The 14807-nt window shown below is 44.3% G+C and overlaps 1 protein-coding gene across 3 annotated transcripts in view; it reads right to left on the reverse strand.

The window, feature by feature from the left end:
* The window catches only part of ENO4 (enolase 4), a 418823-nt gene that overhangs the window by 136333 nt on the left and 267683 nt on the right, over positions 1 to 14807 (reverse strand). For all 3 annotated transcript variants that reach the window (XM_069611917.1, XM_069611918.1, XM_069611916.1), the window contains one exon: positions 5709 to 5904. In XM_069611917.1, the coding sequence (XP_069468018.1) occupies positions 5709 to 5904 (196 nt within the window). The remainder of the gene's footprint in view (positions 1 to 5708; positions 5905 to 14807) is intronic.

Consider the following 14807-nt stretch of genomic DNA (forward strand, 5'->3'; position numbering starts at 1 on the left):
TCAACGAGAAGCTCATCTGTATGGACATAATTCTCACGTGTATTCTTCAAGGATTGAAAAACTCAACAGAAGTGTAAATAGTTTGAACAGCTTTGAGAGAAAATAAGAAAGAATCTATATAAGACAATTTAACTGGAGATCAGTGCATTTTGGAAAAGAGACAACGAACTAAGCTTTCCAGAATGGCTTCAAGTAAGAAGTTGCTATAAACTTCATGAGTCTCAAGTAAGAGAGATTTTCAGCTTCTTACAAACTTCTCTAAGAAATTTCAAGAGAAGAACCAGGTATGAGTCTTAATTATTAGTTAAGGATTTAATGTTTTCCCATTCATAAGGTTAGTAAGTAAATAAAGGAATTGTATTTGCTTTTCTTATATCCTCTGCAGGTTCAGCTCTGATTAGCCTTGACGCAGTCTGCCTGGTGTTGTTTTGTTATCCACTTCCCCCTTTCCCTTTGGGGTGTGGTTAACAGAGCTGAATTAAAATCTAGTTCTGGGAATTACATTTCAGGGGGATTGTCGGGGGTTCAGCAGCTTCTGCGGACACAGGACCTCTCAGCCTGACACTTCTCTCCGTTCTCCTCGGCGGTCCCCTTCTCCGGTCGGCAGCCTTTCGTAGGTCTGTCTACCGGGGAGCTTTGCCAAAGATCAGCTGGTGCACGATGGTCCCTCGTGGCTCGGGGAGAGGCCTCCTAACCAGGTGCTCTCTTGGAACAGTTCTTGAACGCACAGCAGCTTTCAGATTGCAAGGAAGGGAACAACGGTTCACCTTCTTCTTCTGGCTCGGCTACGAGAGCAAGCATCAAGTATCAACTTCAGCTTCTGAATGATTTCTAACAGTGAGAGGCCCCCAGATATACTGTTAATCTTCCATTCACTCTGCTGGGTCACACTCAGGCAACCAATCACTCAGAAGGGCATTCAGGCAGTCAGGCAGCCAATCAGGCGCACAATGCATTCAGACCATTCTTCTCCATCCAGACACTCACAACAAAGAATGTGGATTCGGACAAGCACTCGGCCATTCAGCACTACACACTACATTCATATCAGTTCCGGGCAGGGCTGTCTCCACAACATACAGCCATTGGGACGGCTCCAGCCAGTCTGGTCGGCACTTTCCCACACTACAATATATGGAACTTCCACCCAACAGCCAGTCAGGGGGAAGGGACAGAGTCAGGGCTTCCCGTGGCTTTGGAAATACAAGGTAACAGGCGATGGAAGGCAAGAGGCCACGGGGGCCATCTTGTCTCCATCAGGATTCCACCGATTCCAATGACAGGGCCTGGGCATCCCAAAATGGAGGATGTGCAGGGCACCTGTCAATTCAGCAAGGAGCTGCCACCAGCCCGTGCCCTGCTCTGTGGGCCACACAGAGGTGCCCAAAAACATTCACTAGGAGTACAGGGTCGTACTCCAACGCACGGGTGCCATAATGGTATCACAAGGGTCTGTTCACCAAACCAAATACAGGAAGAGCTGCACCGCCAGGAGACCCACATGAACTCGTGCGCAGAAAACAAGTCAGAACACATGATAAAAACAATAAAGGACAAGGATTCAGAGGCGCTGTCCCTCTGATGCATTTCCAGCATCACAGGGACACTGCAGGCCACACTTATAAACATGGGAGGTACAGGTGAGGGCAATCACTCAATTAGCCAATGTAAAGCCAAGCCCATCCGAGAACGTAAATAAGTGCCCACTCTCCCGGAAGTGCCTCGAAGGCAAGCGAAAGAAGGACTTGACTGTGGAATGAATAAGATGCACCTCTCAGCCATCCCTGTGCATATACGGGGACTACGCTCCTTGGCTTCAGACAGCCTGCCCTTGCCCGACCTGCAGACTCTACCCTGGAAAGGACTAAGGCTGGCTGACAGAGGACCTGGATAAGCGTGCAGAAATACCCACTGGAAGTGAATGCTAAAACCCACGATCTTGGAGAAGCCAATTGTGAAACCCTGATCTAGGAGAGGCCTATAGGAAAAGCTAGTGAAACCCATGGTCTGGAAAAGACCGATGTCGAAAAGCGTTGAGACCATTGTTTATGAGTGACCTATTGTGAAAGTTGGAGAATTCAATGGCCACGATAGACCTGTTGAGAAAGCGGTCGGAAACCACGGTCTGCAAGAGACCTGTTGTGAAAGTGGTGTTGCAAGAAGTGGAGTATGGATGAAGCAATCTACGGCTGAGGAAAAGCCTACCATAAGCAACCTGATACAAGGAACTCAAGAACCCGATGCCTGTGAGAGGTCTTCGGAGAGCTGGTGAAGGGAAAGTCTGGACTGTGAGTAAAGCCTGCAAATCGTTTATTTGCTGTATTACCATAGTGATGGAGTTTTAAGGGTAGGATTTGTAAACGTTATCATTGGCCAAACTTTAAGAACATTTCTGCTTAGAACTGAGGGTAGTCAAGGGGCTAAAAGACTTATTAAGATTAGGTTTGGACGGGTCTGCTTCCTGCATACTTTAGACATCGCTTTGTAGAGTTGGGTATCCCAAGAAGGGGCCGGGATTTGTCAGAATAGGTTTAGAATGGTATGATTTTCTCTGGATATTCAGAGCAAAGCCCACTTTATGTTGGCCCATTCAGTACATTGTTTACTTTAGATAAATCCCTATTGTTTGCAGTTTACCCCCTACATCCTATAGACATTTAATCCAACTCTTTCCCTGAAGAAAGAGTAAATAAAGGCCTTTGTTAAACCAGAGCCACGTGTCATTACTCAACCTTATTACACGCCCTACAATAATAGCTGTCTCTTGTTTAAACTTCCCTCTAACCCCCCCCCTTATCCCAGTCTCTTCATTCTTCAAACTCCAGCCAACCGGTTAGCGCCCTGCTAAATGGCCAACATATAGACATATACCCGCTCATCCCCATCAAGTGTACACGGAGTGTGAGCTTGTAAACGGCTCCATAGCCGGGGATACATGGATGCCTTGCACAGTGCTTGTTACTGTTGTCTAGACTCGCCACCAGGCCAAAGTCCTGATCCTGTGGCCAATGCTGGCATATGTGTCTGCCACTTCTGCTCCACCAGGTCCCAGTCCCCCTAACTCTGCTAATCTCAGTTGTTCTGATTGGTGTCTTGGACCCTTATGCATCCTCGGGGCCCCTGACCACTCACACCCAATCTCCAGGTTCTGTCTACCTCAGCACCTGATTCGGCACTCCCTCCACCCTGGAGACTCACACTTTTCCACACAACACGGCTCCTGGCCGCATAGCACTTACAATACCTTGCACTTCATCTGTGGCTCACCCTTGAGCACAGACACCCCAGCACCTACCCCACTGCCCTCTTGCTTGCTGCAATTGCACATTCTGAATGCTCACAAGGCATAGTAGGTTTGTCCATTCCTTCCGCCAATGTATTATATTGTGTGTTTTGAATTTCATTTCAATCCCCTGTTCACTCCCTGTTGCCCTGTGGGCGCTTTGAAACAGAATTTATTTTCTGTAAAAGCGCCTAACAAGCAAACAATAAAATAAATAATAAAACAGTGCATTTTTCCTGCTACTGTGTGTTGCGAATCTAGGCACTTTTTCCCTCTACTGTGTGTTCTGAATCTAGGTGCCTTTGTTCCATTACTGTCTGTTCTGAATCTAGGTGCATTTTTCCTGCTACTGTGTGTTCTGAATCTAGGCACTTTTTCCCATTACTGTGTGTTCTGAATCTAGGCACTTTTTCCCATTACTGTGTGTTCTGAATCTAGGTGCAATTTCCCCACTACTGTGTGTTTTAAATCTAGGTGTATTTTTCCTGCTACTGTGTGCTTTGAATCTAGCTGCATTGTTCCCGCTACTGTGTGTTCCGAATCTAGGTGCATTTTTCCCACTACTTCTGTGTTCTGAATCTAGGTGCATTTTCCTGCTACTGTTTGTTCTGAATCTATGCACATTTTCCCGCTACTGAATGTTCTGAATCTAGGTGCATTTTCCCCACTACTGTGTGTTCTGAATCTAGGTGAATTATTTCCACTACTGTATGCTCTGAATCTAGGTGCATTTTTCCCACTGCTGTGTGTTCTGAATCTAGGTGCATTTTCCCCACTACTGTTTGTTCTGAATCTAAGTGCATTTTTCCCCACTACTGTGTGTTCTGAATCTAGGTGCATCTCCCCTGCTACCGTGTGTTCTGAATCTATGCACCTTTTCCCGCTCCTGAATGTTCTGAATCTAGGTGCATTTTTCCCGCTACTGTGTGTTCTGAATCTAGGTGCATTTTTCCCACTACTGTGTGTTCCGAATCTAGGTGCGTTCTGCATTTCATTTTTCCCACTACTGTGTGTTCTGAATCTAGCTGCCTTTTCCCACTACTGTGCGTTCTGCATCTAGGTGCCTTTTCCCACTACGTTGTGTTCTGAATCTAGGTGCATTTTCCCACTATTGAATGTTCTGAATATGGGTGCATTTTCCCTGCTACTGTGTGCTCTGAATTTAGGTGAATTTTTCCCACTACTATATGTTCTGAATCTAGGTGCATTTTTCCCACTATTGTGTGTTCTGAATCTAGGTGCACTTTTCCTGCTACTGTGAGTTCTGAATCTAGGCGCTTGCTTTCTTCCACTATTGAATGTTCTGAATCTAGGTGCTCTTTTCCACTGCTGAATTTTCTGAATCTAGGTGCATTTTCCCCACTACTGTGCGTTCTGAATCTAGGTGCATTTTTCCCACTAATGTGTGTTCTGACTCTAGGGCAATTTTAGAGTAAGACTATATGTCTATTGTACTAGAAAATCCTAAGACTCTAAATCTTAAAGCAGCCTGGCTCCCACGCTTAGAAGACAGTATAAGATAGCCAGTCTATTCTGCGGTTTGAGGACTTTCAAGGTAGCCTGTCTAAAATGCCTAGCATAGCCTATGACGGTAGCTTGCCTTCTTCACACAGACAACCAGATCACACAGCGAGATCAAAGATAAGCTCCATCGGAGCGTAAGGTATGTATAAACGTACCACATTGGTGGACATCTCCGGCATGCACGGCTATCCATCCACACACTTTAGAATGCAACTACGTCAAATTGGGTCTAGCTGGACACAACATCTTCGCCCTTACACCAGACTTGCTTTAACACCTCTGCCATAAGAATACAGCGACAACCAACAACAATTTCGGTATAGATGGACACACATCAAGTCTCTTGCACTAGCGCTCCATCTTGACCTCCCTGAGCACCCGTCGACATGCCTGACCTCTTGGGTTGCTTACTGGCACCTAGCCAGCCCACCTAATTCCTAATCTTGGCCAAACACACACATGCACTTTAAGCCTTTTCTGAGAATGTTCCCAAACCTGGAGTTCAGTCCCCGAAGGCGTTACTACCACAAAGCGCGTGGAGGACAAACACATGAGAAAGGTGCTATATACATGAGGATAGCTCAGGGGCAATGCGCTCGCCTTGGAAGCAAGACGACATGGAGCAACACAGGTTCGATTCCCGGGTCCGCGCTTAGAAACCTCTGGGTATTAAGCACGTTATAAATAACCAATTACCATCACAATCACAATTACAACTACAATACAATACAACTGTCTAGTGGATGTGGTCACTTATTTGCATCCTAACTCACATTATTTCTTATCGTGCCCTTCAGTTTCTGCAAGGGCATGTAAGTGGGTAACATACGTGTCAACATGTGTCATTGGTTTGGTTTCCTTTAGCGTTGCAAAGAGCTCCCCCATGTGTTCTGGCACTCACCATCTAGGAGTTGGATGATTTCCAAGAGATCTGTCACTGTAGTCTGATTAATGTGGCGTATAACCACGCCGGTGGATGGAGGTGTGTTAGCGCCACGATTTTCTAACAGCCTGGAAACACTCTGAGATGCAGCTTCAGCAATAAGGTTGAATTTGGATCCCAGGACAGTGACGAGGTTGCTCCACTGTTCAGCGTCCTACAGAAACGGGTAAGTGAACACTTACAACTCAGAGTAAAAATAAAATATTAAGAAAGAAATTACACTGTTAAGAATGGCTTCATGTCAGATTCCTCTTGCTTGTATTCAAAGGGTTATTTTTACCCAATTTAAGGATCTTCAATGTATCGACCTCTGAAGATGAAAGACTGGGTTTGCCCTGCCCAGATTCAAAACCTGTATCCTGCAGGGTAACTACAGATGTCTTGGGCAACAGCTTAACTCGCAGAGTCCTCTTTCCGGCTGACGCGAACATGGGAAAAGAACAGAGAAGCCACCAACCTTAGGAATATGGTGCTGGTCATACCACACATGACTTCGAGCTTAAGTCCCAGATGTCAACCAAAAAAAATAAGTGTTGCTAATGTCTAAATAGAAGTAGCTGTGACAGGAAGCAATCTTCCACCCAGTTTCATCACTGCATGAACTTTCGAAGCTAGGGACAGGAAATGACAAACCAAGGTACCCAACATTTGCAACTCAGATTCTTTGATTAGGGCAGTTCATGGAAGTAGAAGTGCAAATATTGATTACAAATCCTACCATTATTATTGCAGTATAACAATACAACGCGTTTAGAGCATAGATATATTAAAATGTAAATGCTTCTTCTGAGCTTAAAATGTTTTGCCTCTTACGGACCCAGTAAGGGTCTACACTTCCCATTTAATCCTCTTAAACAAGCACAATCATGTTCCTAAAGTCCTAGCGGGCATACAGTAGCTAGCACTTCTGTACAATATATTATCATTTGAATAGTTGTGGAAAATACAAATACATTATTATCATGGTGTCTACTGCTTCCCTCATCAAGGATTCGTTCAACCATTTCTAACCATGATTAGAGTAAAATGGAAAATTGTTTAATGTATCTGAAATTCACTCATCAAATGTATAGGGTATAGGGCAAGTTATATGTATTTCCAGAGCATTGTTAGCACCAACAACCTGATGCAGGACTTTCTTTAAAACATGTGCAGTGGAAACCAGATTTGATCAAAATACAACCCCACAACTAATGGGGAATAAAACCCATGAAGAAAATCAAAATGGCCGAAAATGAAATCCCCAATCGGTGTTTGACAGCAAAGCAAACCCAGAAATCAAAACAAAATTCCAAAGGATAATGAACACTTAAAAATGACTAGCAAGACAAGAACAGCTAAGTAATTTTGTTTTTGAACCACAACAATGATACAATGTAAATATACAAGAAACAAAACTACAAATGTGAGGTGTTTAGGAACCCTTAATGTGTTGTGATAGCATTTATGCTAGAGCATTTTACAGCAGAGGCACACAGAGTTGTGTGCTTACGGGAACACTTTGCCAGGGACCTTTGGAATCACTTTGCAAAAAAAAACCTGCTGGGGGTCAGGGCTTTTGAAACTAAGTGGAATTCTGGGGTTCAAGATGCCCTAGTTAAACTTGTTAAAAGGAAATTCAAAGCCGAGTACATGGTCACCTGCTTGGGTCAAGTCTCCTCCACTTGTCCACGCTATTGACCTCACCTTTGAGTTTAACCATTCTCTGGCTACCTCCTGTAAATGTCAATATCCCGCTTGCTCTTTCACCCAATCCTACACGCACCGTCAACCATGGATCACCCCAGCCATCCAACAGCTGAGGACAACTATTGCCTCCACCTATGCCACAGGCACACAATTAACTCACGTACTGTTATTCCCTCACTACAGCACTTGACTCTGCCAAATCTCTTTTAGTACACTCACATAATAGCATCACATTGCTTTCACCCGTACAAACTATTCATCAACCCACAGCCTATGCTGTCTTCTGCTAGAAATTACTCCCTATTTGCTGGAAACTCTGTGTACTATTTCTCCTCCAAAATCACTAAAATAATGTACTTCCAATCCACTCACACCCACTCGTCCCTCAATCAATCTTCTACCACCCCAAAATTTGCAACACTATCCCACCCCTCTCCCAAATGAATGCATACCCATTTTCCACTCAACAAGACATTCTGTGCCCTACGTCATTGGACCACAAACAATCAAGTTACTTGGACTGGTCAAGTCCCCTCATCTTACATTACCCTCCCTCTTGACAAACATCTTCCGTGCTCGCTACAAAATAGACACCATCATAGCCATATTAATGAAACAATCCTTCCTTCTTTAAACCTCTCTATATCCTGCCCCACCATTCCAAAATACTCAAGAGTTTCTTTAAATGTTATCATCAATCATTTTGCGGTTCAAACAATCAGCCCATGATGCTGATGAAAATCCTCAATGAAAAGTACAGTATCCACTATTTCTAACCTCCTAAACTCTGCTCAGCACTCCCACTTACCTCCATTCTCATTCTACTAGGCCTTGTAAGGAACTCATGGTGGCAACAGTAAAGACAGGCACAAGTGGTCATAGTTCAAGGGTGTTTATTAAACTGTAAATGTAGGGTGGAAAAACACCTAACCTAAACCTAAATATAAGATGGGAGCAAGCTTCAACCATCCAACAATAATAAGGCAGTCCGAGTGGCGTCTTGTCAAATAAGAGGGTCTATACTAAAATAAGAACTATTGCCAATCCTTAAGCTAAATACAAAAAGAAGTGTGGGATAATGTTCATAAGAAAGAAAGAAGTATTCACAAATAATAAGTCAGGATGCGGCAGTCAGGGTCTCACTTACCCACATTTTAAGCGCGGGACAAGGTAGAATTCTGGAGCACAGCACATGCTCGAGCTTTCACAGCATAAGCCAACAGTTCCACTCTCAGCAATCAGGGCCTTCGGTGGTTAAGTCTCTTGCCTCCGAGGACTTGATGAGGTTGGGGAAAAGGTGTTCCAAGAAGGGGGATACCGCATCTCACCCGTCAGTGTCCCAATTTCACTTCCCGAGGATCCCCATCCAGGTGATCCTCCCTCACTGGGCAACCTCCAGGAACTGGATCCAATAGCAATGTCCGTGTCCTGGCCACCTGGATGACAGACCCCTGGGGACTAGTCAGGCAGACACCATCAGATTTCTCACATACTCTTCCTCCATGCAATGTAGCCACATGTGTTTCACAGAGTAACCGGAAAAGAAAACCCACATTTCCCTGGTCATTTCCTTTTCGGTGTTCCACAGTGAAACAATAGGGTTGTAGGTCTAGAAACCATTGCATGACCCAAGGGATAGAATCTTTGTGTTGGCTAATCCAAACTAGGAGTGAGTGATCTGTGACGAGTGTGAATTTTCGTCCTAAGAGGTAGTATCTAAGATGGATTATGGCCCATTTGATGGCCACGGTCTCTAGCTCTAACATAGAATACTTATTTTCCCGTGGGAACAGTTTGCGGCTGGAGAATAATATGGGGTGTTCCAATCCATCGCAAACCTGGGATCAAACTGCTCCTAACCGTGTAAGGGAGGCATCCGTTTGTAAGATGTACTCTTTAGAAAAGTCGACTACCTTTAGGATCGGGTTCTGGCACAGAGTTTGTTTCAGGGTGTTGCAGCATATCTCATCCTCGTCATTCCAATGAAGTTTCTGGGGTTCAGCATTCTTAAGTTTATCTGTTAGCTGGGTTTTCTTATCCGAAAATGTGGGGATAAATCTATGGTAATATCTTATTTACCTGAGAAAAGCTCTAAGATCTATTTTGGTCTTAGTGGTTAGTGTATCTAAGACAGTTTTTACCTTCTCATGTTGGGGTTGTACGTTCCCATTTCCTACGGAGAAGCCTGGGTATTTTACGGCTGATTGGGCCAATCAGCACTTAGCTGGATGTGCACTTAGGCCCGCTTTTCTGAGGACTTTCATGATGGTATAAAGATGGAAGAGGTGGTCCTCCCAGGTCTTACTATAAATGATATCGTCAATGTAAGCTGCACATAAATCAGAGTAGGGTTGTAAAATTTGATCCATGAGGCATTGGAAAGTGGCTGCCCATGATGGTAAGCCAAAAGGCAGGACTTTAAATTGAAATAGGCCTAGAGGCGTTGAGAATGTGGTTTTTTCCATACAGGGACTTGCCAGTACCCTTTGGTTAAGATTAGGGTAGATAGAAAGGTGGCTGCTCTGAATGTGTCAATTAGGTCATCGATGTGAGGCATTGGATATGCATCGAAGTCCGAGATGGCATTAACTTGACGGAGGTCTATGCAGAATCTCCAGGAACGGTCAGGTTTAGTGACCAACACAATAGGAGAGGACCATGGGCTTGAAGATAGTTCAATAATATTGGCTTTTAACCTTTTGTTGACTTCCTCAATCACTATCTGCATACAGGCTTCTGGGAGTCGATACAGTTTTAAATGAACCACTTTACCTTGAGGTGTTCTAATATGGTGGTATATTAAATTCAGATGTTCTAATATAGTGGCCTTTTACTCGGAAATTAGTCTACCACGTCTTTTAAATCTTCTTGTTGTTGGATAGATAGCTCGTGGGGGGGATTAATTCAAAGTTATCTATCTCTTTGGGAACTAGACATGCTAGTACTTTGGCATGAGTGGCTGATGGGTTCTCCTTCTACTCTTTCAAGAGATTTACGGGATATAAATGGATATACATGAATTTTATGTTTTCTGTCCGGTTGGGCTACTTTGTAAGTACAGGTTCCCGTTCGCTCCACGATTTCATAAACCAAGATATCAAAACCAAGTCTGTAGTAATCATTCCCCTCTTCACAGGGGGAATTGTAGCTTCCCTACTGCTACAGATGTCAGCCTCGATTGATTCCTTGGTGGCGATGGAAGGGCTAGATGTTCGCTGACTACATTTCTGAAATTGTAGGGTTCCCCAACTAGTTTCAATTGAGTCACATCCCACTCTGACACCATATGTAAGGAACTCATGGTGGCAACAGTAAAGACAGATACAAGTGATCACAGTTCAAGGGTGTTTATTGAACTATAAATGCAGGGTGGGAAAACGTCAACTAAACGTAAATTTAAGATGGGAGCAAGCGTTGACCATCAAATAAAAAATAAGGCAGTCCTAGTGGCGTTGTGTAAAAATATAAGGGCCTATACTAGGAAAAAACCTATTGCCAAATCCTTACAACTCATCACAGAAAGAGTGTGGGATAGGGTATAGGGTATCAAAACAAAGGAAACCGTGTTCAAATAATAAGTCAGGATGTGATGGCCTTGCGGTCTCTCTTCCCCACGTTTTTAGCACGGAACAAGTTGGGACGTTGGAGCACATCACATGCATGAGCCTTCCCAGCACAAGCTAACAGTTCCGTATAAGCTATCAGGTTCTTCTATGGTCTTTTCAATAAAAGTCTCTCGCCCATCAAATGAAAAATAAGGCAGTCCTAGTGTCCGTGTGTCAAAATAAAAAGGACCTATACTAAGGAAAAACCTATTGCCAAATACTTACAACTAATCACAGAAAGAGTGTGGGATAGGGTATCAAAAAAAAGGAAACAGTTTTCAAATAATAATCAGGATGCGATTGCCTTGAGGTCTCCCTGCCCCACGTTTTTAGCATAGGACAAGGTGAGACTTTGGAGCACAGCACACGCTCGAGCCTTCTCAGCACGAGCTAACAGTTCCGTATCAGCTATCAGGTTCTTTGATGGTTAACTCTCTTTTCAATAAAAGTGTCTCGCCTTCGAGGCCTGATGCTCTCAACAAACAAACACAAAAGTTCTGTTCTACAATCACTTTAGGTGATGGCTTCACCTCTGGGCCCCCCTCTTCTGGGTGTAGACCCCCTCAGAAATGATATTCAACAAATTCACAAGACAGTTCCCTTCTCAGTGAACTTTGGGTGCTAGCTTTTCACCCCTGGATCTCCCTCGACCGGGCTCGGATCCCAAATGACAAATTGGGCACTTTCCTTCACCTTGTTCTTGCAATACTTCTTGCTTTCACAAATCTAATGTCTTTTTAAACAGATTTTCGGGCTTTGCCCCTCATTGTCTACAGTTGATGTACTAATTTTCACCATGTAGGATTCACTTCCCTTAGCTATCGCAATCATCTGCCTGTCAAAGACTTTTGACAGTACAGAGGATTTTACAAGACCCCTGTAAAACCACTTTGACCGTTCTTCGCCTCTTCCCAAGGACTTCTGGTTACAGTAGTTTCTACCTTTGGGTTATCGCCCAGAGTTTCCTGCTTGAGCACCCACATGGCGCTGTACTCCTCTGTTGCTGGTTTTCCCCTTCTTTGATCCATGTATCATTAAGCCTTTCAAAGTTCAAATGTAGCCGTTGGCTACTTTTCATTTAACACAGTACGATTTCTTATCAATTCTCCCCTCGACTCGGCGGCTGTGATGAACCGCATGCCTTTCTTTATCCTTGGAGTCAAGGTTGTTGGTACCTCCGAGACCAGCATCCTTCCCCGGCTTGGTGATCTGCAGAAGAGGATCTTGCGTACCGTTGACATCTGATACAACACACGCTGGCTATTGTTTGCAGTCTTATCCTTTCTGCAGAGGTTTCACAGGCCTTGGTTGGAAAGGGCAGGTCACTTCTCTCCTTGTCAACCTCTCTGTCTGTGCCATCTTTCTCCTCCTTTTGAACTGCCGTGCTGAGTTAGCTCTCACGTCGTGCGGTCTGCCTTGCTCGTCCTGTGCTCTTGTGCTCCACCTTTTATCACTGTGGGGAAGGGAAAGGGCTGTCAGGTGTGTGTGATTCTGGTGTATTGCCTGACTTTGCCTGACCCTGGTATTGACACATCAGGTAAATGGCCCTGGTGTTAGTCTGTTGTGTTTTGTGTTGTGCGAAAGTGTTCGTGTGGAAAGGGGGAGGGCAATGCTTTGGAATATCCTATGTGATAAGATGGGGAAAAAGAGTTGAAATAAGAAGGAGGATACTGCGTCTTGCCGTCGGTGTCCCACTCCCACTCCAAAAGGACCCCCATCCAGGTGATCCTCCCTCACTGGTCCACCCGCAGGAACTGGATCCAATAGCGATCGCCGTGTCCTGGCCACATGGATGACAGATTCAAGTTTCTCACAGTAGTCACAGTCTCCCCTGCCTCCAGTTCCTCATTAAAAAGCTCCACTAACCCCTAGCCATACGGCATTGCCTGGGGCTTCCCACTACAGAAGTGGGGACCACAGAAGACAGAGTGCACAGGACTGGCCTGCTTGGGGTCGGAAGGTCATGCTGCAATGGCATCATGACAGCCCCCCCCACCTCCCATCCCCCAAAGGTCTGCTTCTGGGATTGGGTTTCTCAGGATGGGGTCTATTCTGCAGGAACCCCATCAGCTGTTCCCATTACAATCTTCTGGGGCATAACCTTTCCAGTCTATGGAGGTAGTACATTCTCCCGCAACTCTTTTTGCATCAAAGATAGCCTTGTTTTCATATTCCATTTCTTAATTAATGACTTCACTTCCAGAAAGTAGCAGGTTTACTGCATGTGGAATCACTGTTCGAGATAAATCCACCAAATGCCCAATGGAGCCCTATGGACTTCAAAAACAGGGGATCAATACCACTGTGTCATCTCTCGTAATTCAGCAGTGAAGCTGCAGGTCCGATTAGTGATAATGATAAAGTTTAGCAGTACTGCTGCATATAGCTAGTGGGACAACCGCCAAACTTGGCATAAAGCTGCTTGTCTTTGAGTCACAAATGCAACCAAATTTGCATTGTTTTAATATGCACCCTCTTGGTGCTATTATGGTGGGGGGTTGCTCCCACCCTTTGATCCTTCATTTCCCCCCTACCTAATCTATATCTAGTCCTGTCTGAGGCTTGTGTTTTTATTTTTCAATTTCGATACCGAAATGCCTTAAGAAAGTTTGACTCCTTTTCAAGTCGTTTTTTCAGTTTACAGGCAAACCCTTGAAAACATGTCACTCTAGAGATAACCCAATAGAAAAGCAAGACACGTGGCATGTCTTAGAAATACTGAAAAAGGAGTCATGGAGAACCATAGGGTAGAACCAGCCAAGCCTAAAGGCAGGAACTTATGGAACATAAATTACAGAGTGCAAAACCGGCCAGGACACGAGGACTGAACGCTACTATACAAGAACTTGATGAGTGGTTCTCTGACCAAATGTCCATGTGGCCACAAAATGTCCAAGGGCATGTGGAGAGCAAGGAAAATGATGGAGTGCGCCAATACATCACCAGAAGGCCTCATTAAGAGGATGGTGGCCAGTCCATGACGCCGCATCTCCAGGAAGATTATGGTAGATTGTATACAGAGATGAGCAATCACAAATGGTCAATTGTTTGAAACACAAGACCACTGATCATAGTCACACGAATTCAAAGATGTAAACCAGCAGTAAGGAGCAAGTAGGGATGTAACTGGGACATTCAAATTCCTAAACGGTATATAGCCAAGTGATGCAATGTAATGAAATGTGGTCTTGTCTAGAACTATATCAGCCATTTTGGTGGCCTCTTGGCAGTGGGGTCTTTAAAAGAGACAGGAAAGCTGTAGTGGGAGAGACAAGGTGCAAAACATGATGTGTTGATAGTGCAGATTGAAGACCCAATGTTCTGTGTGACGGTAATCTTGTATGTGAGATATGGTGAGGGCACTTAGGGTCTGTTTATCATCATCACCATACTTTATTCGGCGTTGGCCATAAAGTCAAAAACAAGCATACAATACATACAAAATCATCAATTCATAAAAAGACATGATATGTTTAACAGACAAAATACATTTTTAAAAAGCAAGTATAAAATGGCTTGCGGGTAACTGTGCAGTTACTTCCGTACACCCAAGGGGAGAGAAATCTTGCAGCCCCTATTTAAAATCCTTTACTGCAAACGTTTTACAACTTTCATCTTTGAACACAGCTGTAACTCATACAATAAAACAGGGTCAGTGTAACAAAAGTGTACTACATCAATAGCCCTTTTCAGCTTGCATGGAAGTCGTGCGAACCATGCCTGATGTATGTACTTCGCCACAACTAGCATTGCAGGCAAATTA

Source organism: Ambystoma mexicanum, chromosome 8 (assembly GCF_040938575.1).
Source record: "Ambystoma mexicanum isolate Mex_15411 chromosome 8, UKY_AmexF1_1, whole genome shotgun sequence".
Taxonomy (NCBI): Eukaryota; Metazoa; Chordata; class Amphibia; order Caudata; family Ambystomatidae; genus Ambystoma; species Ambystoma mexicanum.